This window comes from Cannabis sativa, chromosome 1 (assembly GCF_029168945.1).
Source record: "Cannabis sativa cultivar Pink pepper isolate KNU-18-1 chromosome 1, ASM2916894v1, whole genome shotgun sequence".
In the NCBI taxonomy this organism is placed as follows: domain Eukaryota; kingdom Viridiplantae; phylum Streptophyta; class Magnoliopsida; order Rosales; family Cannabaceae; genus Cannabis; species Cannabis sativa.
Genome location: NC_083601.1, coordinates 51617800 through 51640726, shown reverse-complemented (window position 1 = coordinate 51640726; position 22927 = coordinate 51617800). Strand labels below are relative to the sequence as shown.

The 22927-nt window shown below is 31.0% G+C and overlaps 5 protein-coding genes across 6 annotated transcripts; 4 read left to right on the top strand and 1 right to left on the bottom strand.

Moving 5' to 3' along the window:
- Positions 1-1362: 1362 nt before the first annotated feature.
- Positions 1363-3594, top strand: LOC115704077 (uncharacterized). Of its 2 annotated transcripts, XR_009685746.1 has the most exons (4): positions 1363-2065; positions 2267-2344; positions 2457-3318; positions 3468-3594. XR_009685746.1 is itself a non-coding variant. In XM_030631301.2 (3 exons), the coding sequence occupies exons 1-3, from the start codon at positions 1802-1804 to the stop codon at positions 3240-3242; spliced, it is 1128 nt and encodes a 375-aa protein (XP_030487161.2). In that variant the 5' UTR covers positions 1363-1801; the 3' UTR covers positions 3243-3594. The 2 variants fall into 2 exon arrangements, 1 of the variants encoding a protein (XP_030487161.2); XM_030631301.2 differs by having other exon boundaries at positions 2457-3594.
- A 111-nt stretch (positions 3595-3705) lies between these two features.
- Positions 3706-4889, top strand: LOC133029321 (rRNA biogenesis protein rrp36-like). The gene is made up of 4 exons (XM_061101841.1): positions 3706-3758; positions 3862-4200; positions 4306-4386; positions 4514-4889. Exons 1-4 carry the CDS (start codon positions 3711-3713, stop codon positions 4847-4849), a joined length of 804 nt encoding a protein of 267 aa, XP_060957824.1. The 5' UTR covers positions 3706-3710; the 3' UTR covers positions 4850-4889.
- Positions 4890-5218: 329 nt separating this feature from the next.
- Positions 5219-6238, top strand: LOC133033602 (uncharacterized). The gene is made up of 2 exons (XM_061108550.1): positions 5219-5708; positions 5839-6238. The coding sequence occupies exons 1-2, from the start codon at positions 5251-5253 to the stop codon at positions 6026-6028; spliced, it is 648 nt and encodes a 215-aa protein (XP_060964533.1). The 5' UTR covers positions 5219-5250; the 3' UTR covers positions 6029-6238.
- Positions 6239-7092: 854 nt separating this feature from the next.
- Positions 7093-8016, bottom strand: LOC133035070 (uncharacterized). The gene has a single exon (XM_061110751.1). It carries the CDS (start codon positions 8014-8016, stop codon positions 7093-7095), a length of 924 nt encoding a protein of 307 aa, XP_060966734.1.
- Positions 8017-13982: 5966 nt separating this feature from the next.
- Positions 13983-15808, top strand: LOC115708208 (annexin D3). The gene is made up of 6 exons (XM_030636420.2): positions 13983-14184; positions 14285-14430; positions 14700-14930; positions 15009-15221; positions 15304-15393; positions 15480-15808. Exons 1-6 carry the CDS (start codon positions 14109-14111, stop codon positions 15681-15683), a joined length of 960 nt encoding a protein of 319 aa, XP_030492280.2. The 5' UTR covers positions 13983-14108; the 3' UTR covers positions 15684-15808.
- Positions 15809-22927: the final 7119 nt, after the last annotated feature.

Below are 22927 nucleotides of genomic sequence, written 5' to 3'. Positions count from 1 at the left end.
ATATAGAGTTTATATTTAATTTAAATATATTAATAAGAATATATAAAAATTAGGCTAATTAGTAATTTTTCCCCCTGAACTTTAACATGTACCAAATCGTGCCCCCTGAAATTTTTTGGCCGTTAAAAATTCCCCCCGAACTATTGAGATTGTTAAATTTAAGGACTTTTGTCTAATTTCATTCATTTTTACTATTTCAGTGATTGTTTATGTACTAAACCATGCTCCCCAAACTTTGATATATACCAAATCATGCCCCTCAAATTTTGATATGTACTAAATCATGCCCCCTGAACTTTCATCCATGTTAGAATTTTTTTACTAAAATTAGACAAAAGTCCTTAAATCTAACAATCTCAATAGTTCAGGGGGAATTTTTAACGGCCAAAAAAGTTCAGGGGGCATGATTTGGTACGTGTCAAAGTTCGGGAAAAAAATTACTAATTAGCTTAAAAACTAGAATCAATTTTTTTAAATTTTTAATAAAAATAAAAAATATATATAAAAAAAAAAATTGCATCTTCGGCTATTAGACAAAAAAAATGGGAACGGTTAAATACTTTAAACTTCAATTAATTCATAAATATCTAAGACAAGGTGAATTTTTCGTGTATGCAAAGCCCCCATGCCTTGTTGATTACATAACAACTTAAGCCATAGGGTATGACTATGCCTTCGATTACGTGACACCCCTTTCGTTTCATCTCATCTCGAACGCTTTTAGTTACGAATTTTGTTAAAATCGAAGCTAAATGTCCGAAAAAAAAAAACCAAAGTTAAAAGGTTAAAAGACCATTTTGTATATTGAAGAAATTAGACTCTATACCCTTTTTATATTGTCTTCTTTTATTTTTACCCTCTTTTTTAAATTTTATTATTTTTACTTTTTTTTTTAAACATTGTACTAATTTTGTCCTTAAACATTGTACTAATTTTGTCCTGTCACTTCAAGATACTCTCTATGTGACTCCCTTATGTAAGGGTATTTTGGGTACAATATATATAAAAAGAAGTATATTTCAATTAAATAAAAATTAGAGATAAATTTAATTAATTGATTGATAAAAGAGACATTTTTCAACTTACCCCTTTTGTATTAGTGTCATATGACTCTTAATGAAGGTTCTAATGAAAATATATAACATGTACTATTACAAAAAGATCCTTTTTGGTCAAATATTTGTGACAAATATGAAAACAATTGAGGCTATTGAAAAATGGGTGGTTTGTGAACTAACAATACAAATGATTTACAACCAAGGTTACAATGCAAAAGCCTATTGCGTCAGAATTAATTAGGGAAATTTACACCCTATACTGTTTTTTCCCAATTTATAACTTTTTTACTGTTGCACGGCATTTTCAACATTTATACTGTTTTTTTTTTTTTTTTGGCAGTTTACTGCCTTTAAAACTTTAGCCGCTTGATGTGAGTGGTGTTTGTTTTCATTGCCACTTGTCACGATAGGGTTTTGCCACGTTTTTTTTTCTTTTTTATAAAAAAAAAGTAATTGTTTTGATTTTGACGGTTATGTGTTATGATGAAAAAGTGTTGTATTTATGTATTTTTCTTTTATTTTTTTCATATTATTTTCGAATCTAAATTTTGTAATTGGTATTCTCTCTCATTTCAACTGTTCATCTTCTTCCCCATTTTCCAGTTTGCTTAGACGGTTGTAATAGTGGGTAGTTTTTTCATTTTAAAAAATTTCAAATCCCATCCCATTATCTTAAACTTCCCTCTCATTTTCCCTCCCATTTTTATTATTTTTGTCTATAAATACCTTCATAGTTCTTCATAATGGCCGTTACTCGTTCATCACCATCTCCGGCCAAAGTTACAAAACCCAGAAAACAATCCCAGAAAACCAGACCCAAATCAAAAATGGGTAAAAAAAATCTGAAAGAGAACCCTCCTAGCCCCACTTCCCCTTCTGTTAAGAGAAAAACCATTGCTGGACCTTCGAAGAACACTCGAGGAAAAAGACCTCGAACTGTTGTTGAAAATTCAGACTCAGATTTTGAGTTGGATTCTGAATTTCTTAAGTCGCCTGTTTCTGTTAAGGTATTTTACTATTTATCTGTTGTTGTTTTTGGGGTTTTTTGTTTTTTGGTTAAATTCGATATTTGAGGTTCATATTTCTGGGTATTTGTTTGTTTTTGTTTATGTATTTGTAATTGTTTTATATATATTGTTCGATTTATTTTTGTGTTTTTGTTAATTTTTTTTTTGTTGTTTTGTTGGTGTTGGTATTTTTTATTTTAGGGCAAGGGTAAATCCCCTGTGAAGGTGTTGCCATCATCAGGTGTTTCTGAAGAAATTCCTGTTAATAGGACGGTTGAGGTTTGTGATGTTATGCATTCGGTTCTATGTTTTTTGGTTGTTTTTTTGTTGTTGTTATTTTCGTATTGTTTTTTTGGTGTTTTATCAGTGTTTTCATTGTTCTGTTTTTTAGGATTGGGAATGCAAGTACACTCGATCTCAATTTTATCATTCTAGAGTAGTAACATCTGGTTATTACTCTGTTCTTGGTGACATTAAGAGAATTTTAACTGAAAGGCAATTGGAAATTTTTTCAAAATCTGTGTTTGGTTATTTTCTTCGAATTCCTGAGTACATAATTCATTACCAATTGCTGCATTGTTTGTTGTTGAGGGAGGTTCAGCAGCCTAATGGGTTGGAGTTTTGGGTTTGTGTCCAAGGGAAATACCTTAGGTTTAGTATTGAAGAGTTTGCGTTGGTCACGGGGTTAGATTGTCATGTTGATTCTGATTTTTATAAGTTTAAGCAAGATGATAATGAATTGGTCAAATCTAGTTTTAAGGGGTACAAAAAAATTACCAAGGCTGCTATTCAGACTGCTTTTATTGCTGACAATCTTAAGGATAACGACGATCTTGCAGTCAAGTTGGCTGTATTGTATTTTGTGCAGTGTTATTTGTTAGGTGGTCCCCCGGGTAAAGTTGTTTCGTTTGAGGAAATAGATGTTGTGGATAGTGGTCGATATAATGAATTTGGGTGGGGCAAGCATTGTTTTGATATCACTATGCATTCTTTGAAGGGTAAGATAGATTCTGGTTATAAGAGGGTAGTTCGTAGTGACGAGGATGGTGGGTATTACAGTGTTATCGGGTTTTCCTTTGGCTATTCAATTCTGGTTTTTCGAGTGTTGCCCGTATGTTATTGGGAAACTATCCTTGTACTCAAATGTTGGCATTCCAAGGATCTTGAATTGGCCTAAATTACCCAAGGACAAGGAGGGTATGGTGAAAATGGATGTCATGAACACCCTCATTTTCGATCGGTCTTTGAAAGAGGTAATCCTGTTGTTTTTTATTATTTTTTCACTGTTGTTTTAATGTTGTTTTTGTATACATTATTTACACTTTATGTTTTTATTGTTGTTGTTATTTTATAATTTCAGTTTCATGTGCATATTGTTTTTTGTTGGTTTTTGTTGTTTCAGTTAAAATTAAGAAACCTCACTCCAACTTCCGTTGAGAGATTGAGTTTGAGCCTCACTGATTTTTTCTCTGGTGAGACTACTCCCGAGGCTGTGAAATTCAAAATTAAAGGTGGTTCCAAGCCTGCTGGTCAACTCCGGCTTCGATGGGTTCTTCTTCATCAACTGCTCATGAGAATGTCTCCCGAGTTGAGTTTGAGGAATTTAAAAAGTGTTTATCTTTTGTTGTCACCGGAAGGGATTCTTATGAAATCTGTTGCTGAGATGAACAAGAAGCTGGACATTCTTATTGAGGTTTTTTTTTTTAAAATTGTCATTACTTTTTCTGTTATTTTTTTAATAGTGTTTTTATGTTGTTTTATACAGTTACTTATGTTTATTCTTTTTTTTTTCTCAGTCATCCCAAGGTGGTCCCACTCACAATGGATCTCAGTCTGAAGATGCTCTTCGTACTTCAGAAAATGAGGATGATGAAGATTCCACTTCGGAGGAAGACGAGGATGATAAATTCGACGATGACAAAGGAGATGATCATCATGACGATGAAACTGATGATGATGATGATGATCTGGGTGGAGATGGTGTTGGTGCTGGTCAGGATGAGGCTCACACGGGCGATGTTCGTAACGATGAGGGTGTTGTTGTCCCCGCGGTTGTTTCGAGGGATGATGATACCGGCAAGGTCGATGATGCCAAGAATTCTGAAACTGTGGAACCTATTGCAGAGATCAAACAGGTGTGTTTCTTGTTTGGACATCATTTTTGGTTTGTGCTTTTTTTTGTGTGTTTCTGTGTTTTGTGTTTGTTTTAATAGTGTTTTACTGTTTTTTTTTGTTATCAGCCTGACCAGTCTCAAGGTGGGGAGGAGAACATTGATGTTGATGCAACAATTGCATCTGCTGTTAAAGCTGTGGAGAATTTGGTTTGTGTTTATGTTTTTTTTTTATATTTGTATTTATTTGGTATTATATTGTTGTTTTTATGGTGTTTTAATTGTACTGTTTGAAATTAAAACATAAGTCTTTTTATTTATCCTTTCTCTTTTTTAGATTGGTTCCTCAACTCATGCCCCTGCTCCTGTTGACACTTCTGAGAAGACTAATCTTGAAATGGTTGTTTTTCAAGAGACTCCTATTTTACGTCCTCAAAAGAGGGATCGGAAGAAAGGAGCTGTTTTGAAATCCCCATTCATTGAGCTTGCTTCTGGTGCATCTAAATCAGGTTCATCCTCGGTTTCTCCTGATGATTCTGTGTATAAGGTCGTTAAATATGTGCGTGGTTTGTGCCCGTTGGACAACAAGATTGGTGAACCTGTTGATCCGCAATTGGAAGCTGATTTTGTCAAGTGGGTTGATTCAGGTCTTAGAAAGCACAAATCTAAGTAAGTATTTTTGTATGTGTTTTCAGTTGTATATCTGTTATTGTTTTCTATTTTTTTTATTTTTTCATTTCGTTTTGATATTTGTTTTTTTTTTAGCACAACAACTAATGTGTATTGTAAGGGTAAGGACACTATATTTCCGCCATTTCGTTTTGGTGTTGAGGACATCAGCAACAAGATGTGGTTTCACAACCTTGCCTACCCTAATTGTTTCCTTACCAATTCTGTAAGTTTTTTTTTTATTATTATTATTATTTTACATATTATTTTCTTTATCTATTTTTTTTAATGTTTTTAAGTGTTGTTCTGTTAGTTTTTCATAAGTTTGAATGTTTTTTCACTTACTTTTTTATCCGTTTGTTCAAAGACATTGACATCATTTTCTATTATCTTCGTAAGAAAATAATGTACTCAGCCGAGCCGAAAATCAAAGTCACCACAACTGATTGCCTCTTTTGTTCTAGCATAACAACTTTGTATGAGAGGTTTGTTGAGAAAAACAACGATATATCGGTGTTGTCTCTTTCTCACAATGTGGCCCAGTACATTCAAGGTGGTAAGATATTATGTGCCACTCCTTGGCATTTGGTTGATCATGTTGTTATGCCTATCAATGTAAAATTACAGGATCATTGGATTTGTGGTCGTCTTAACATAGTTGACAGGCGCATATATCTGTACAATTCATTGCGTTCTGGGAGGTATATGACTGCTGCCAAAGAGGCTTGCAAGCCTTTCTCTGTTATTTTACCATATTACTTCTCTATGTTAGACTTCAAAGGCCTTCGCAACGAAACTAAGTTTAGCACTATGGAACCGTTCCCTATTGTTGCTGTTGATGGTTTACCCGAGCAGGTCACAGCGTAAGTTTTATGTTTAGTGTTCAATGTTTTTTCACTGGTTGTTTGTATTTTTATTTTTTTGTTGTTGACTTTGTTTTTTATCAGTGTTATCATAGTGTCTATTTTTGTGTTTTATTGTTTTTTTTTCCAGTGATTGTGGTGTTTTTGTTGCATCATTTGCTGAGTATTTCATTGATGGCAAACCCATCCCATCCTCTGATTTTGATGTGGAAATTCACCGCGATCGTTTGGCTGCGTTATTTTATCAGTATGGGATGAAGAAGCAAACTGAGAACATTGAAAGTGAATCCGAGGCCCCTCCCAGCCTTCCCAAGAAGTGATTTGCTTTTTCAATCAGACTGTTATTGTTCTTATAGTTTTTTAATGTTGTTTTAATGTTTTTCTTGTTGTTTTTCGTAAACAAACATTGGTGTTCTGTTGTTTTTCCTTACGCTTTGTGTGGACAATATGTAATCTTTTATTTTTGTATGTTTTTTCTTATTATTTTTATGTACAAACAAGTTGGTATGTTAAAGTTGTTTGTTTTTTCATTTCACATCCATTCTTTTTTTGTTTTTTTTTTCTTATAGTTTCTCTGTTTTTTTGAATCCAAATATTCATTTCAGTATTAAAAGCACAACTGTTTCAATAACAAACTTCATATATATATTCAATTTAGTATCCAACATCTTTTAATATCCAATCTAGAGTATCAACAATTCCTAATGTAATCAATGTTTTTCAAATAAAAAATCGTATTCCCCGTGTATTTCGAAATTTAAATTCCTCAATATATAATTCTCATAACGTAAGTGTAGTTTTCTTTTGTTGTTTCACCGTTGTTCGTTGTTGTTTTCATTCCCTTCTACGTCTTCTCGCCGCATGTTCTTTTGTTATGCCCCGTTCTCCACATTTGCCGCACTTGTTGTGTTGATCCCTTTCCCATCCAAACCCTTCCTTCTTAATGTTTTTGGTCTTCCCGATTTTACTCTTTCATGTGGAGGCAAGACTGTAATATTTTTCACTTCTTCCGTACCTCCCATTCACTTTGGTGTCCTATTGGGTAACCGTCCCCGAATAAGTTGCCACCAATTTTTTTTTTGTGTAGTAATCCGAACAGTAGGTGTACGGGTCCATGTTCATCTCCTCATCACGGCCACCGCGTGCCCGCATGGCATTTCATCTATTTGGAACTCGTTGCACGTGCATGTTCTTTTTTCTAGGTCTACTTCCCACGATTCTTTCATTCTTGTTACCTCAAACAAGTAATCTCGTTGTTGCTTTAACCCGTTTTAAATTTTATTGAAAAAAAAATCAAACCTAGCTGTAATTCATACAACAACAATACAAAACTATTGAAACAGCACTACAACAACACTACAACACTACAAAAAAAAAAACATAATTAATATTTTACCTCCAGATTCAATGAGTATGTGTAATTCTTCAACAGTATGTCTTCTCCAGTTGGTGATAGCTTAGTGAAGGTGTTTTGTGCTTTTGTCCTATTAGTATGCGTCCATTGTTGCACCAATGCTCTCAAGCATTCTAGCAGCGTTGTAATGGGTAGCTCCCTTGTCGCCAAATTTGCAAAGGTTTCTGTTGATTCCGATATGTTTGATGTCATTGTGGAATACCTCTTGTTTTGGCTATGAATTCTCGACCACTTTTCATACCCGATTTTTTTGAGGTAAGGTCTTATGCGTTTGTCCAATCCATCCAATTCAGCCATGTGGAACTCGAATTGCTTTTCTGTGTAGGCTTTCACTGCTCCAAAGAATGGCAGATTGTATTTGGCAGCATGTTGTTTGAAGCTTGTTTTAAGGTTGCTCAAAATGTGGTAACCGCAGTAACTGTGTGCAATTTCTGGATAGATTTCTCTCGCTGCTTTGATGAGGCTTTCATTTCTGTCTGAAATTAGGCATTGGTGTTCCCGTACACCATACGCTTCTTTAAATTTTTTGAAGAACCATTTCCAAGATTGGTCATTCTCAGAATCTGCAACACAAAACGCTAGTGGAAAAATATGACCTGCTGCATCTTGTGTGCATGCGCACAACAAAGTTCCCCCATAAGCCGCTTTGAGGAACGTTCCGTCCACAACAACTATCGGTCTGCATGCTCCCCACCCTTTTATGGATGCATCCAACGCCATGAAAACAAAGAGCAAGCTGTTGTCTTCTGCCGTTTTCAGATCCACAAATGATCCAGGGTTTGTTTTTTCCACCATGTGTAAGAAACTCGGTATTAGGCTGTACGAGTCACTAGCATTTCCTCTCAAGTCGTTTACTGCATGTTCCTTACTTCTCCAAGCTTTCATATAGTTCATTTTGATGCCAAATCCGTATTTCAACTCCCTGTTTATGTCCATCGCTGTTGCCTTGGTCTTTATGTTCAAGAACTTCGGTTTTATGCATTCCCCTATCAGTTTCGATGTTGCTTGCCTTTGGTCTTCATGCCTTATATTTATGGGGCATGTGTGCATATTTGAGAACCTATTGAAACAAAAACAACAAAAACAACATTAAAAAAATATTAAAACAAAACTGTTGCAGATACCAATCATGTGTATTTCAGTACAAATTGTGAAAACAGGTCATTTGTTAAGGATGCCAAAAAAAACAACATTACAAAACTATTAAAAAACAAACCTCCTGATTATGAATGTGTTTGTTGGCCCATTTCTCGATGCTCTTAGTGACCAATTGCAGCTTTCATAAACACATTTCGTATCGTATTCTTGAGAGCGTGACTTCCACACTTTGTACTGAAAGTTGTTTTTGATTGCGTAGTAGCTGAGGACATTTTTTAGTGTTTCTTTGTCTTTGTATGCCTGTCCTTTTTCCACTTCGGGGTGTTGCTTGTCTGTTATTAACTTTGCATTGTTGATGTCAATTTCTGGATCCAGTTTTTTACTGGTGTTTTCAAGTTGTTCCACCATTTCTTCAGCAACCAGATTTGCATAGTCAATTATGTCGAATTTGTCCTCCTCATCTTCTATTGTTTCGACTTTTCCCCTTCTAATCGTTCTTTCCCGTCTGTTGTGTACGATTCTGTTGTTGTTATGTTGTTTTCAAGCGTTGTTGTGTTGTTTTCGATCATTGCGACATTATACTCATTCGGTGTTGTTGTGGATATCGAATTTGGTGTTGCAGCACGTGTTTTGTTGTTGTTTTCCTGGTTCACACATAGTGGATATGTTGTGAAATCTGTTTCCTTCATTTTCAATTCCAAGTAAAAGTAGAGGCTTCGATCGTTGCATATTTTGATCGGTGGTATTCCTTCTTTAGCTTGGTACTGTATTTGTAGTGTTGTGCTGGTGTTTTCGCACCCCAATGAAGTAACCAGTATTTGCAGTAGCTCTTCGTACTTGCATTTTGTTGGTATGAATTCTCCACTAGCCACATAGTTCTCATAATTGTGATCTTCATTCCATTGTCCATTGCTCTTGATGAGTACTGGTACACGTTCCATTACCTGTCATTCCAGGGTCTTACTTAATGTTAAAACAATTGTATAACAACAATAAAACAATAGCAAAACAACAAAAAAAAAATCAACAAAAAAAAAACAACAACAATAAAACAACACAAAAACAACCAAACAGAAATACCCATTATTTTTTTTAAAGTTTTTATTATTATATTTGTCTGATACATATATGTATGAATGTTGTTGTAGTACTGACCGCAAAACAACATTTGAACAACCCTGATGTTGTGTTTGAATAATTGTTCCAATTTATCGATTTTTTTTTTTCGAAATCATTTTGTGTTGCAAACATCAAATTAACAATAGAACAACCCTCATTTATGTTTTTGCATCATAAATTAAAGAATATCACAGTTGTGTTTTAGTTTTTTTGTTTAAAACTTCAGATCTAAATCCTTTTTTTTTTATTTTTAATTTTTTTTGGTTTCTTAAGAATTAAATTATTTTTTGGGTTTGTTGTGTTTACCTCTGTTATTTTGTTGGGACGGTTTTCTGTTCGTGTTGTTCTTCAATTCTGATTCCTTTTCAAAAAACTCTTCGCCGGATTTAATGGTTTTTTCTTGGTGATTTCCGTCTCCGGCGTCTCCTCACACACGAACAAGGTCAAGCTTCGTGTGTTGTACTGTTCACAGTACAAATGAAATGATCTTGGGCTTGGGTAGTACAAAAGTAATGAAATTGGGCTTGGGCAGTACAAAAGTTGTTTTTGCCGTGTCCCAGTATAAATATAAACTTTTGGTCAAAAAGCAGTATTTTTGTAAAATTCCCATTAATTATTACTGCCTATCCAAATTAATAGGCCTTTCGTATCATAAGCTCCTCACACAAAATTCAATTTAATTATATCAACCAAACTGAGATGTTCTTTTCCACTATTAATTACGTCGATCAAAAAGTAGCTTATATAATATACATGCATTTGTTTAGCTTTGCTCATAGTTTTGAGTAAAAATAATGAATTAAAGCTGAAAGGACTAATTGTTAATTTCAATAATGAACAAAAGTTTAATTAAGAATCGAAATAATATTTCTTCATAGCTAAGACATCTATATAAAAATGTGTATACTGGAATGGATAATTTATTTTATCAGAATATAGAAATACGTCAGTTTCAATATTAATATGAATGGAGTTTGTTGAACAATACATAATAATAAATATATAAGAATGATATGTAGTGTTGCATGTGGTTCATGTGTGCACCTGTTTTTCTTCTGCTATATATTATTTGATGTCACCATTATGGACCCTCTCCAGCTCTAATAATGAAATGCAGAACAAGACCTTTGACAGCGACGAGCCTTTAATACTTTTTCTATCTTTTTCTTTTGTTGCTGAGCTGATGATCATAGGCTTATGACTTATAATAATATCTACTTCTATAAAATTTAAACCTTGATAAATTTATTATTTTATTTTAACACATATATATTCTTTATAAGAGAAAAAGTACATCCACTCAAAATTTTCACATGGCTGCAAATTTTTCTATATCTCAATTAATTAATTTAAAATACATTTACAAAAGTATGACATCAAAGGCTAAAAATAATAGTGACACCAGATTTACATACACTATAAAAAATTGTTATTTTAGTGATAACTTTTTAGTCACAATAAAATTTATTTGCGACTAAATGTGACTTTTAGTCACAACAAATTATGTTACTTATGACTAAAATATATTTAGATACAAGTTGTTACTAATTTAGTATTAGTGACAATAAATATTGTGACTAAAAATACATTTAGTCACAACAAATTGTAATTTTTGTAACTAATATTTTTAGTCATCATGGACCTTTTAGTCACAACATATGAATGATGATTTATAATTAGTTACAATTTTTTTTACTTTTAGTCACAAAGTTTATTGTGACTAAAATTATTTTTTTTTGTAGTGATAGAGATTAGCCCCGATTTTGACAATAATAGCTTACTCTTCCTTTTACTTGTATTACCCAAGATCACAAAATATGAATTTAGCAAAATTTTTGTATACAATTTTGGTCCGGATCTCCTCCACTATGGTGGAGGGGTTTATTATATTTGTAGAGTACATCAAATTAATAGAGTTGATTTCGTGCTTCGCAGTAAATCTTGAAGTTGAACGAGTTTACATGATTGAATCTTTAAGGACCTTGAGCCCTAAACCCTAAACTCTAAACTCTAAGCCCATTAATGAGAATCTTGAACAAATTTTTGTGTCTGCCGGGGTTACCAATTAAGCAAGTACTAATCGCCTAATAGTGTATTCTTCCAATATGAGTTCATGACGACTCATACCTCATGCAGAATGTCGCATGGCCTTTTAAGTAACCACCAGGGTCAGCCCTAGGCATAGGCGGATTAGGGTCATGCCTAGGGTTTACTCATTCTAGGGACCTAAATAAAAAAAATTACCTTTTAAAAAATATACATAATTTTTTAATAATTTTTAAAAATACTATTTATCTTTATAGTAAGGACTCAAAAAAAAATTTTGCCTATGGCCCATTTCAACTTAGGGCCGGCCCTGGTAACCACCCCGTGCAGGGGGAGGTTCAACTATATTTTAAGGGTAAATACTATTTTAGACCCTATGTTTTGCAAAAGTTACCAATTGGACCCTCTATATTTTGTTAAATGAAAAAATAGATCTTATATTTTTCAAAATATAGGACACTGAGCTCAATTTTCAATAATTTTATTTTTTAATATAACCAACTTTAAGACAATTTCTAACACGAACAAGTACAGAAAATGTAACTAGATTTGTCATAACATCTCTAGATTAGATTATTATTAAGTTTTATTTTGACAAAAAATCAGTTCAGGGTCCTATTTGTACAATTTTAGAAAATACAGGATCCATTTTGTCATTTAATAAAACAGATGGTCCAATTAGTAACTTTTACAAAATACAAGGTCCAAAATAGTAATTACCCATATTTTAGCTACATCATTTATTTACGGGATAATTACATAAAATATCATTTTTTGTAAAAAAAATATATATTTTTACGTGTAATTTTTTTTGTTACATTTTTACAGTTTTCTATAAAAATAATACGAAAACAGTAAGAAAACTACATAAAAATAACAACAAAAATAACATCAAAACAACAATAAAAAATAATATATAGATAACAAAAAATCAATAACAAATTAATAAGAGTACAACATAAAAATACCGTATATTATGTAAATAAAATCATAAAAATCGTAAACATATTTAAAATTCCGTACAACTGTATTTTTATAATTTTTTTATTATTTTTATATATTTGTGAAATAATCCCTTTATTTATATCTCCATTATTAGAATAGCAGTATAAGAATAAGATGAGAACACAATTATTACCTTTCTAACAAAAGTATGATAGTTTAGCGGTGACTATCTCTAATGCAAAATTTTAATTTTATGCTAATTTTATTTATTTATTTATTTTTGAAACAATTGTATGCTGAATTTGATATAAAAAGTAAACAAATATGATATTGTTACAATATGATATTGTGCTTCAATGTAGAATAGCATTTTAAGATGCAAATTTACAATATCGATTAAAAAAATTGTAGTTAAAAAATGTGTATTACACAAAATTTAAATTTATTTTTTTAAAAAAAAAAATACTACAATATATAATTACACTATAATTTTAGAGAAAACCGACTTTATCTAATTAATGATGATAAATAAAAAGACAGTCATTGCACCACAATTTGAAAAAAAATGAAAAAAGAGAAAAAAAAAATAGATCTAGTACAATTCTCTTTCCACCCCTTTGGTCATTTTGACAATCTTTTTCGGTCATTTTAACAATTTTTGAGGACCACGTGTTAGTTATAGGGGCCTTATACCTCAACCTGCTTTAATTGAGTTATCCTTAACTACCTTAAGGATTCCCATCACATAGATGACACCACCTACATCAAGCTAGCTCAGAGAGACAAGCCTTTAATCCCTTCGAGAGGAGTTGTGGTGGGTTTCGAATCTTTTACCCAAGCAAGGAAAGATGCCAGTAAGAGCGATCCCTACCACTACACCACACAACACGTAGTAAAAAAAACAAACCTAAATATTTGATTCATAATTGATTCGTTAATTAGCACGTAGCTGTTATAGTTATTTTTGGTCATATAATTCAGCTACCTATAAAAAAAATTCGTTTTATTTTCTAGCACAAGTTTCGGATGTCAGACATTTTTGTAGTGTGCTTTTTACAGTTTTAAACTCTTGCAGTGCGATCGCAGTTTGAAAAATTATTAAAACTATATGTGCAGTTTGATTTGAAAAAATAAGTAAAAACCACACCGCTCACGTCACAAACACTAATGCAAATTTTGCATCATAACAATATTGTGCTGAATAATACAAAATAGTACCCCTAAGTTATTTTTTGGTCAAAATAAAACTTAACAATAATCTAATATAAAAGTGTTATGAGAAGAATCGTGCTAAAAATTATCATTAAGTTGATTATAATAAAAAAAAAAATTATTAAAAATTAGACTCGAAGTACTGTTAAGTACCATTGTAAAAAAATATATGATCGAGTTTATAATTTAATAAAATAGAGAGTGAATTCCAAATTTTTTGCAAAATAGATGATCAAAATAGTATATCCTTTCCAAAAAAAAATATTTTTGGACAAATAAAACTGTATATTTGATTCAAATTGATTTGTTGTGGGCCAAGGAAGAACTCAATTAGTACGTAACTGTTACAGTTTTTTTTTTTTTTTGTTGGAGATGTTACAGTTGTTTTTGGTGATGTAATTAGGTGCCCATAAAATTTTACCGTTTTATAGCGTTAGTTTCGGAAGTCATACATTGAAACTGTCTAAAACAAAAGGAATAAACAAATAATAATCTGTTTATGTTTTTGCTTTAGCTTTAGAGAGAGAGAGAAAGAGAGAGAGAGAGAGAGAGAGAGAGAGAGTGGAATGGGGAGCCTGACCGTACCTCATATTGTTCCAACTCCAGCTGAAGATGCCAACGCCCTCAAGAAAGCTTTCCATGGTTTTATTTATTTTCTTTTATTCATTATTTGTTTTTCAATTTGAGGTTTTGATGGAGAGAGATACTCTTCTTATTTATCTAATATTTTCATATTTTACAGGATGGGGAACTGATGAGAAGACACTGATAAGGATATTAGGACACAGAAATGCAAACCAGAGAAGAAATATTAGACACACTTATTTCCAGCTTTATAATGAATCCCTCATTGACCGTCTCTCTTCTGAACTCTCTGGAGATTTTGGAGTATGCACTTCTTTATTTTTTTTCATTTTTCTTTTTTATAATTTTGATATGTTTTTGGTGATTTTCTATGTTAGTTTGTTAATACTTTTTGATTCTTTCCTTGTTACTGAAGTTGGGTTTTGATTAATAATCAATTGGGAAAAAGATAATAAGGGTTCAAACAGAATATTAGATAAGAATGAAAAGGAATTGATTCTGGTATGAACTTTGTTACACCTATTTTAATTTGGAATGGCTTAATGATAATATCTCCCAATCTTTTGAAACAGAAAGCGATTATTTTGTGGGCGTATGATCCTTGCGAAAGGGACGCGAAATTAGCCCGGGAAGCCTTGGAAAACAGTAAGAAAAGTGTTGAGCATCTCAAAATCATAGTTGAGATGTCATGTGCTTCATCTCCTGACCATTTGGTGGGAGTGAGGCAAGCTTACACTTGTCTTTTTCATTGTTCTTTGGAAGAAGATATTGCATCAAATGTGTCTCCTTCTTCACTAGCAAAGGTGAAAACAAAACACCCCTTTAGGCCTTAAATACTCAATGCTTATCTATTGTAAAGTAATTTGTATGTTTTTCTATAGCTTCTAGTGGCTGTAGTGAGCTCATATAGGTATGACAGAGATGAGGTGGATTCTGGTATTGCTAATTTAGAGGCATCTAAATTACATGAGGCTATTAAAACAAAGCAATTAGACGATGATCATGTTAATTGGATACTCAGCACTAGGAATTTCTATCAACTAAGAGAAACTTTTGCATGTTACAAAACTACTTATGGAAATCTTATTGCTCAGGTATGGCCTTATTACCAAAAACTTTTGTAGTTTCTTGCTTTATGTATGAATATTATTAATGTGCATAAATTGATTTGAATAGGACATTTTGAGTTGTGGGAATGGCAAGTTCGAGTCTGTCTTAAAAGTGATTATTTGTTGCTTAGACTCACCTGAGAAACATTTTGCTGAGGTAATTTTTGTCTTGTCAAAATGTGTTGTACTTTTATTTTGTTTCTTACATGTTGTTACATGACATTTTTTGAGTACCGTTACCAGGTCATTAGGGACTCCATTGTTGGGTTTGGAACAGATGAGGACTCCCTAAGTAGGGCTATTGTGAGCCGAGCCGAAATCGATCTTATGAAAGTGAGGGAAGAGTATCAAAATCTGTACAAAACCAGTCTTGATGATGCAGTTGTTGGTGATACATCAGGAGACTATGAAGATTTCTTGATGACATTACTTGGAGCAAGAAACTAATGTTTGAACAAAAGTGTTTCAAATGGGTGTGACAAAATAAAAATTGTGAAACCTTAATTATTCCAAACATTATAATTTGATGTAATTGATGAATGTTTATATATATGTTTGTTGTTCCTCTTTCATATTCCACTTTAGTAGTAGCTATTTAGTGACCGAATACTTCTTTTGGGCCCAAGTAGAATTCGGCCCAGACTGTTCCAAGTCCATCTTTGGGGTTACTTTTCGAGGAAATTACAAAAGTGAAAATTACATCAAATATGGGATTTTGTAAAAAAGTTACAAAAATATGACATTTATAGGTTTGTCATCCTTCTATGGCATTTTTTTACATTTAAGACTTTTTATGGTATTTGATATGCCATATTTTTGTAAGCCTATTATCCAAACCCATATTTCATGTTTTTGTTTCTAACTTAATTAGTTTTATTTTTTTTTAGTTTATTTTGTATTTACATTTTAGGATTTTTTTCAATTTGAAAAATTTACACCAAACACTAACTTTTTTTTTTTTTCAAACATTACATTTATAATTACTTTATTGTTTCTTTCTTTCTCTTCTCTCTCTCTAATTTTTTTTTTTTTCTAATTTCTCTGTGTCTCTCTTTTTTTCTTTAATTTTTTTTCTCAAACTATTTTATTTTCTCTTTTTATATATATATATTTATATATATATATTAGGTGAATGTACGTGCCGAGCCACGTATTGCTAGTTTCATTTAAGATTTTGGTCTTTTTAAGATTTTGAATGTATTTTATTTTTAAAGATTGCAAATTTTTTATTTGAAAAAATTAAATATTTATATTTGAAATATTATTTAATAATGTATTAAAAATAATATTAGTGTAATTATAAAATTGTAAATAAATTTATTATTGGAGTAGTAGATTATTCTATTTAGTTCTTTTTTTAATATAGCATTGTAATGTAAGTTTATATCTATAAATATTCTGTAAAGTGTTAATATTATATGAACATCTTCATTTATAAAGCTAAAAAGTGGGTCAATGACAGAAGTGGTATATCTGCAATCACACAAAGATAGAAGTGGTATTTCTGCTTCATATACTTATCCAGAGAAAACATTAGATAACGTGAGGTTAACTTTAATATATAAAGATTTTTCTTTTTTAAAAAATAATTAAAAAAATTATTAATATTCTCTCAAGATAGGTTTGTTAGAGAGATATGTGGCTAAGATGATTTTTTTTAATTTAAAAAGAGATTATTAATATTTAAAAGATTGTTTAATTTTTTTGAGTTTAATTATATTGGGTTTATTTATTAACGGGAGATCAAACCTAATCGTTAAATTTAACAGAATATTCTTTTATTTTTAAGTATATTCTGTTAAACCAAGAAATGCCGTTAGATAGACACTTTTAATATATAAAGATATAATAAGTGTACATTTTTATATCTCATTTTTTTTTTACAGAAATTAAACTTGTTTTTTTTAGTTAAACTACTATTTGTTTTTTTTTTTGTTAAAAACTAATTATTTTATTAAAAACAGCAGAACAAAAAAAAAAAAAAACAGTTTCATCAACATCATCATGAAAAAAAAAACAATATAAAAAATCATAATCTAAAAAGAATACAAACTTTAAAAACTAGTTTCATCAACATTGAAAGAAACAAATATTTTCATTAAAAGAATAAAAAAAAATAGTTTCATTAACAAGATAATGAAAAAAATTACAATCTAAAAACGATATTAACTTTAAAAACTAGTTTCATCAATATTAAAATAAACTAATTATTTCATTAAAAGAGGCAAAAAAAAAATAGTTTCATCAATAACATAATGAAAAATACATAATGCCTAATAACTAAACTTTTACAAACGATACTAAATTTAAAAACCAGTTTTGAACATATAAATTTTATATCAATACCTAATAACCAAATTTCTAACTTCATTTTTTATTTTGGCATTTAATTTGCTTGCTCAAAAAATAGAATTGATTTAAACATACATTATGTAGCAAATATAGCAAAGAGAAAAAGAAATTAAAATCAAAGAGAAAAAAAGAAACAAAGAAAATTAAAGAAACAAAAATGCAATAAAAATCATAAAAGAATAACAAAAAAACAGTGGAATGTGAGAAACCAGTTAGTAAAACAACCAAAATAAAAACAAACAAATAAAAACCAGTTTCTTGAAATAATCAAATAAAAAATTGAAACTTAAAACTCAATTATGAACAACAATAAAAAACCAGTTATGAAAACTAGTTACTTAAAAAACCAGTTATGAAAATAATAAAATAATATGTGTGTTTTAAAATAAAATAAAAATTGTTGTTCAAATATCATACAATAATAAAACTGGTTTTATACAAACTAAAAAAAATACAATAATATCATAAAAATGGAGCAACCCCATTACAGAACAGTTAAAACCTGTGAAACTAGTTTTGACCTGTGAAACCAGTTTTGACGCTATAAAAAATCATTACAAAATATTAATGTTAATTATAAAGTTAACAAAAACTAGTTTCATCAGACAATCAAATAAAAAAAATACACACACACAAAAATTTACAAAAAAAAAAAAAATACTAATCACAAATATAATCAAAACAACACACCATGCATACCAATATTAAAAACAAAATATAAGTGTAAGTTTCGAACCTAGAAACAAAATAATAAAAAAGTAACTTGAAATAAAAATTTTGTAATAACATAATGAAACTATTTTTTTATTCTTTTAATGAAATTATTAGTTTTCTTTCAATATTGATGAAACTGGTTTTTAAAGTTTGTATTATTTTTAGATTATATTTTTTTATATTATTTTTTTTTAGGATGATGTTGATGAAACTGGTTTTTTTTTTCTGCTGCTTTTAATGAAATAATTAGTTTTTAACAAAAAAATAAAGAAAAAAAAAGAAACAGTAGTTTAAATAAAAAAAAAATATGTTTAATTTCTGTAAAAAAAACAACATCTACAGTTGAGATCATCTTTTATTTATTTTAGTGTTTTATTTTTTTTAAAAAAAAAGAAAAAAAAATAAAAAGAAACACAAATTTAAAGTTTTTTATGGCATTCCTCATGACTTTTTCCCATATTTGTAAGTTTTTTTAAAAATATGTCATATTTAGGGTAATTAAGTTTTTATGTCATATATATAAAAACATATGTTCATTTTTCCATATTTTTGTAAATAGCCCATTACAAAATATTTAGAAAATAGTACGTATATCTACTAAGATTAGTAGTTCTCATATGCGACTATTAAATATTATTTAATATATGTTATTCTTTAAATTGAATATTTTAATATTTGCAATTTTAAAAATGTTTAACAATTTAGAAATAGAAGTATTTCAAATTTAAAAATATTTAAGTGTATTACATTTGCGCAACCTAATGAGTTCATTTTCTAAAAAAAAATTAACCTAATGAGTTTCCAATACATATAAACCACTTGAGGGGCCATAAGAGAGTGTCTATTGAAAGTCATGGGTTTGAGTCTCAAATTATGTATTGTAATATATAAGCGCTTAAATAAAAAAAAATACATATAATTAAACATATAAAGGTTACTTATTTCAGCCATTTTTTGTTACCTATTTCTATGGAGAAATTTGACATCCGTGGCTTAAATTGGGTTTAGCCACTCTTAATATTCCACCCTACAAAAAGTTTTCAAAATACACTTTTGTTTTACTTTAACGTCCAAAATACCCCTCCCATTTCAAGAGATATACCATGTAAAATCAAGCCTAAACCAATTAGTGTTATATTAGAGTAAGACAACTCACACTTTTATTATAAATTGGGGAGAATTTACTGTAAACTTGGAGGATGTTTATGTTTTACTTCTCTTGCCGATTTGTGGTACAGCTTCAATGGTATCCCCTTTATCCAATGATGAACAATCTCTGTTGTCATCTTTAACCGTAGCCATAAAGGATTTAAAGAAAAGATATATGAAAAAGAAGCAGTATGACTTGCTTGATTGGGTAAGATATTTTCATCAAGAAAGTAGTCAAGATTTGGTAGAATGGGCATCATGTATTTCTTTATAGCAATGGTGGGGTCAGACATGATAGCCGACCCCGCACACCGTCATAAACAATACGCTTTTTTCTCATTAGGCAATGTGACTTTCTGAACCTTCTTTTCTCTTTTGGGCTTGGCAATTGAAGGATTATTCGTTGCTTCATATTCTTCCCATTGGTGTAAGCACACCACACGTGGTCTTGTGACCATTTTCATATTATTTTCTGAAAGCTCGTCAAAGAACATTGCTTCAGCCATGTGAGCTTCCTCTCTAGCAAACGATGCTTTGGTAGCTGTGATATGAACATCTTTTCCTCGAAAGTGTGTCTTGACACATTGATGCAATGTCGATGGCACATAATGACACTACAAGAAATGTCACTAAAATGTGCTGGCAAAAGTTGGTATTACGCTGGTAAAATAGAATTTACTTGTGATGTGTTGGCAAAAGGGAGTTGGCAAATCAATGTTGGTATTAGAACTTTTGCCAGCATAAAATGAAAAGTGCTGGCAAAAATGACTTTTCCCAACGCGTAAATGCACTGGTAAAAGTTAGATTTTAGCCACTGTAAATATACGCTGGTAAAACTTTGACCTCTTTGCCAACGCAGTTTGCAAAATGTGCTGGTAAAAGTTACTTTTACCAGCGCAGTAGCGAACTGTGCTAGTAATTAAAGTGATATTTCTTATAGTATGATGTGTATGAATCCATTGTCGTCGTAATAAGAGATGGTACGAAGTGTCTGCTTCTATCACATAGAAACGAATGGGTCCTCTGATTGGTCCAACCTATAGTTCAACAGTTACATACCCCATAGTTTTTACAGACTTGGCAACAAATCTAATGACTGTGATTGGTTGCAGGATTAACTCCCCTTTTACCTCTTTTATAGCAGAATATACTCAAACTGGCATAAGATTTATTAAAGCTCCATTATCTACTAAAGCATGTTTCATTTTTAGGCCATTGACTTTTGCCTCAACATATGACGGTTGGTTGTGAAGGAACGGAGATGTTTGTATGTCAGCATTGGTTAAAACAATCGTTGCTTTCAGATTTTTTTATCAATATTATGCATTGGGTGCCCTACCATATAACAAAAAGGGCTATGTTGTTAGGAAATTTTAAGCAAAACTTTTGTAGCCTCAATTCTTGTATCTTGCCCAAATTTTAAGCAATCGAAGAAATTACGAAACAATTTAGTTTTTAACAACGGCTCCACCATGCTATCTACTTTTGGTTGTTCTTTTATAAATTCCTCGATATGTATGCCCCATGATATCCCTATTAAAATGAGGGAAAACTCTTTTCTGTGTGTTGTAGCGGCTCCTCCGTTTCGATGTAGGGAAACCACATTTGTTCCATTTCATTTTGATCCAAAACAATTTGTCCTTTCTCTAGTCGTTCATTAAAAAAATTTCTTAACATGTAACACCTCATTGTTGGATGACTAGCCTTCAGATGGAAATAACAATAGAGGTCATGTTGCTTTTCTTTTGGAGTGGGTAATTTCGTGACAAACAGAAGAAGACATATCACGATAATTAAAATATGCATGACTAAGCTTCTATTTATAGTAGATCAAGAAGAATATTTGAGAAAAAAATAAAATTAAAACGTCATTATACAAGTTTGTTAAGGATGAATATATACATATATACCTGAGACAAGAGATAGAGTGAGTTGATAGAATAACAAAATTTATATATTAAACAAAAACACAAGTACACTTTTCCTTGGAGTCCAGTGCTAAAAAAAATATATATAAAATATTATGTATATTACAAATAGCCAAACAAATTAAAAAAAAAAAAAAAAGTGATACAAAGTAGCAAACTGCGTGCTACTATTGAAAATATGCAGGGTACCTATATATTTAAAAAAAAAAAAAAAAAAAAAAAAAAAAAAAGAGAACGTGTAGTTCATTCTATTGTACAAGAAGGCTCGATGCATAATCTTCGGGGAACATGGGAACTTCATACATATTATCAAAAGGAGTACCCTGATTGTTAAGGATAGGAGATATATGTCTAGCATCCAAATACTTACAAAACTATACTTGGATCTCAATCTTTAACATCTCCACATTCCTACTGAATTGGTTGCAAAGGAGATGCATGTTTTTATCATGCTCGATAAGGACACACCTCATCTCAGCATCCTTTCTGGAAAAGACAGTTGACGCCTGCAGTAGTTTATATCTAAGAAAGAGTGTTCTCGAAGATAGCTCCTCAACACGACCAGCTAAGCTGTCCAGTTGACGTAAATGATCATGACACTTCATGTCCCTTCCTCAATTAACATCCTTTGAGTTATTGGAAAGAGAGTCTAAACAACGTACTTTATTTCGCAAATTGTTAAGGCACGAAAGAGCATTAGGAGGAAGTTCTTTAGTTCACTAATGGGACTTGTGTTGTGTGAAAAGTGAGGAGATAAATTGTGACCTCCAAAAGACATGCCCAAGGATTAATATTCAAAATAATAATAATAATAATAAAAAAAAAGAGATAGCATGGAAAAAGAGATACATGAAAGTAAAAAAAGAAGAGTGATAATTTATAGGCATGTGAGCTTCCTCCCCAAATCTCCACGTAGCAAAAAATAAAAAGATGAGTAATCATTTTTTAACAGTAAAATTGAAGTGATGCATGGAAGTAAAAGAATAGTGTGATAATCTATAGACATGTAGTAAAAAAATGAAAGAATGAGTAATCAACTTTGAATAGTATAATTGTTTATGCGAAGAAAAAGCATTGAGCATTTTTTTTTTAAACACAAACAAGATAGCTAATGTTGATGAGTAAAAAGAGAGAAAGAGATTGTGTGTAATAAAATAAAATAATAACATCAAAAGAAGTAAAATAGTAAATAAATGTACATAAAAACATGAATGGTAGCCACACAAAATCTAATATGAATATACATTTGGGTTTAGGTGTGAATGCATAAATATAAAAGCAGCTCGCACTTGATTTTTTTTTTACGAAGATAAGGTTCACCTTAAGGAGGCACGACACACTACTTTTATATATAAATACATTCACCCAAGCTAACGGACAAAGTTAAAGGAAGAGGGAAAAAAAAGGTGTCTAGTCCCATCAAACTTGTCTTATTAATCTTCAAAGAATGATCCTTTCTTTCTCTTCCTCTACACAGGCTGCTTGTAGGCCTCAAAACATAACAGCATGCTTGTATGCAAGCTACCAACTTCATCTGAATTCATTGAA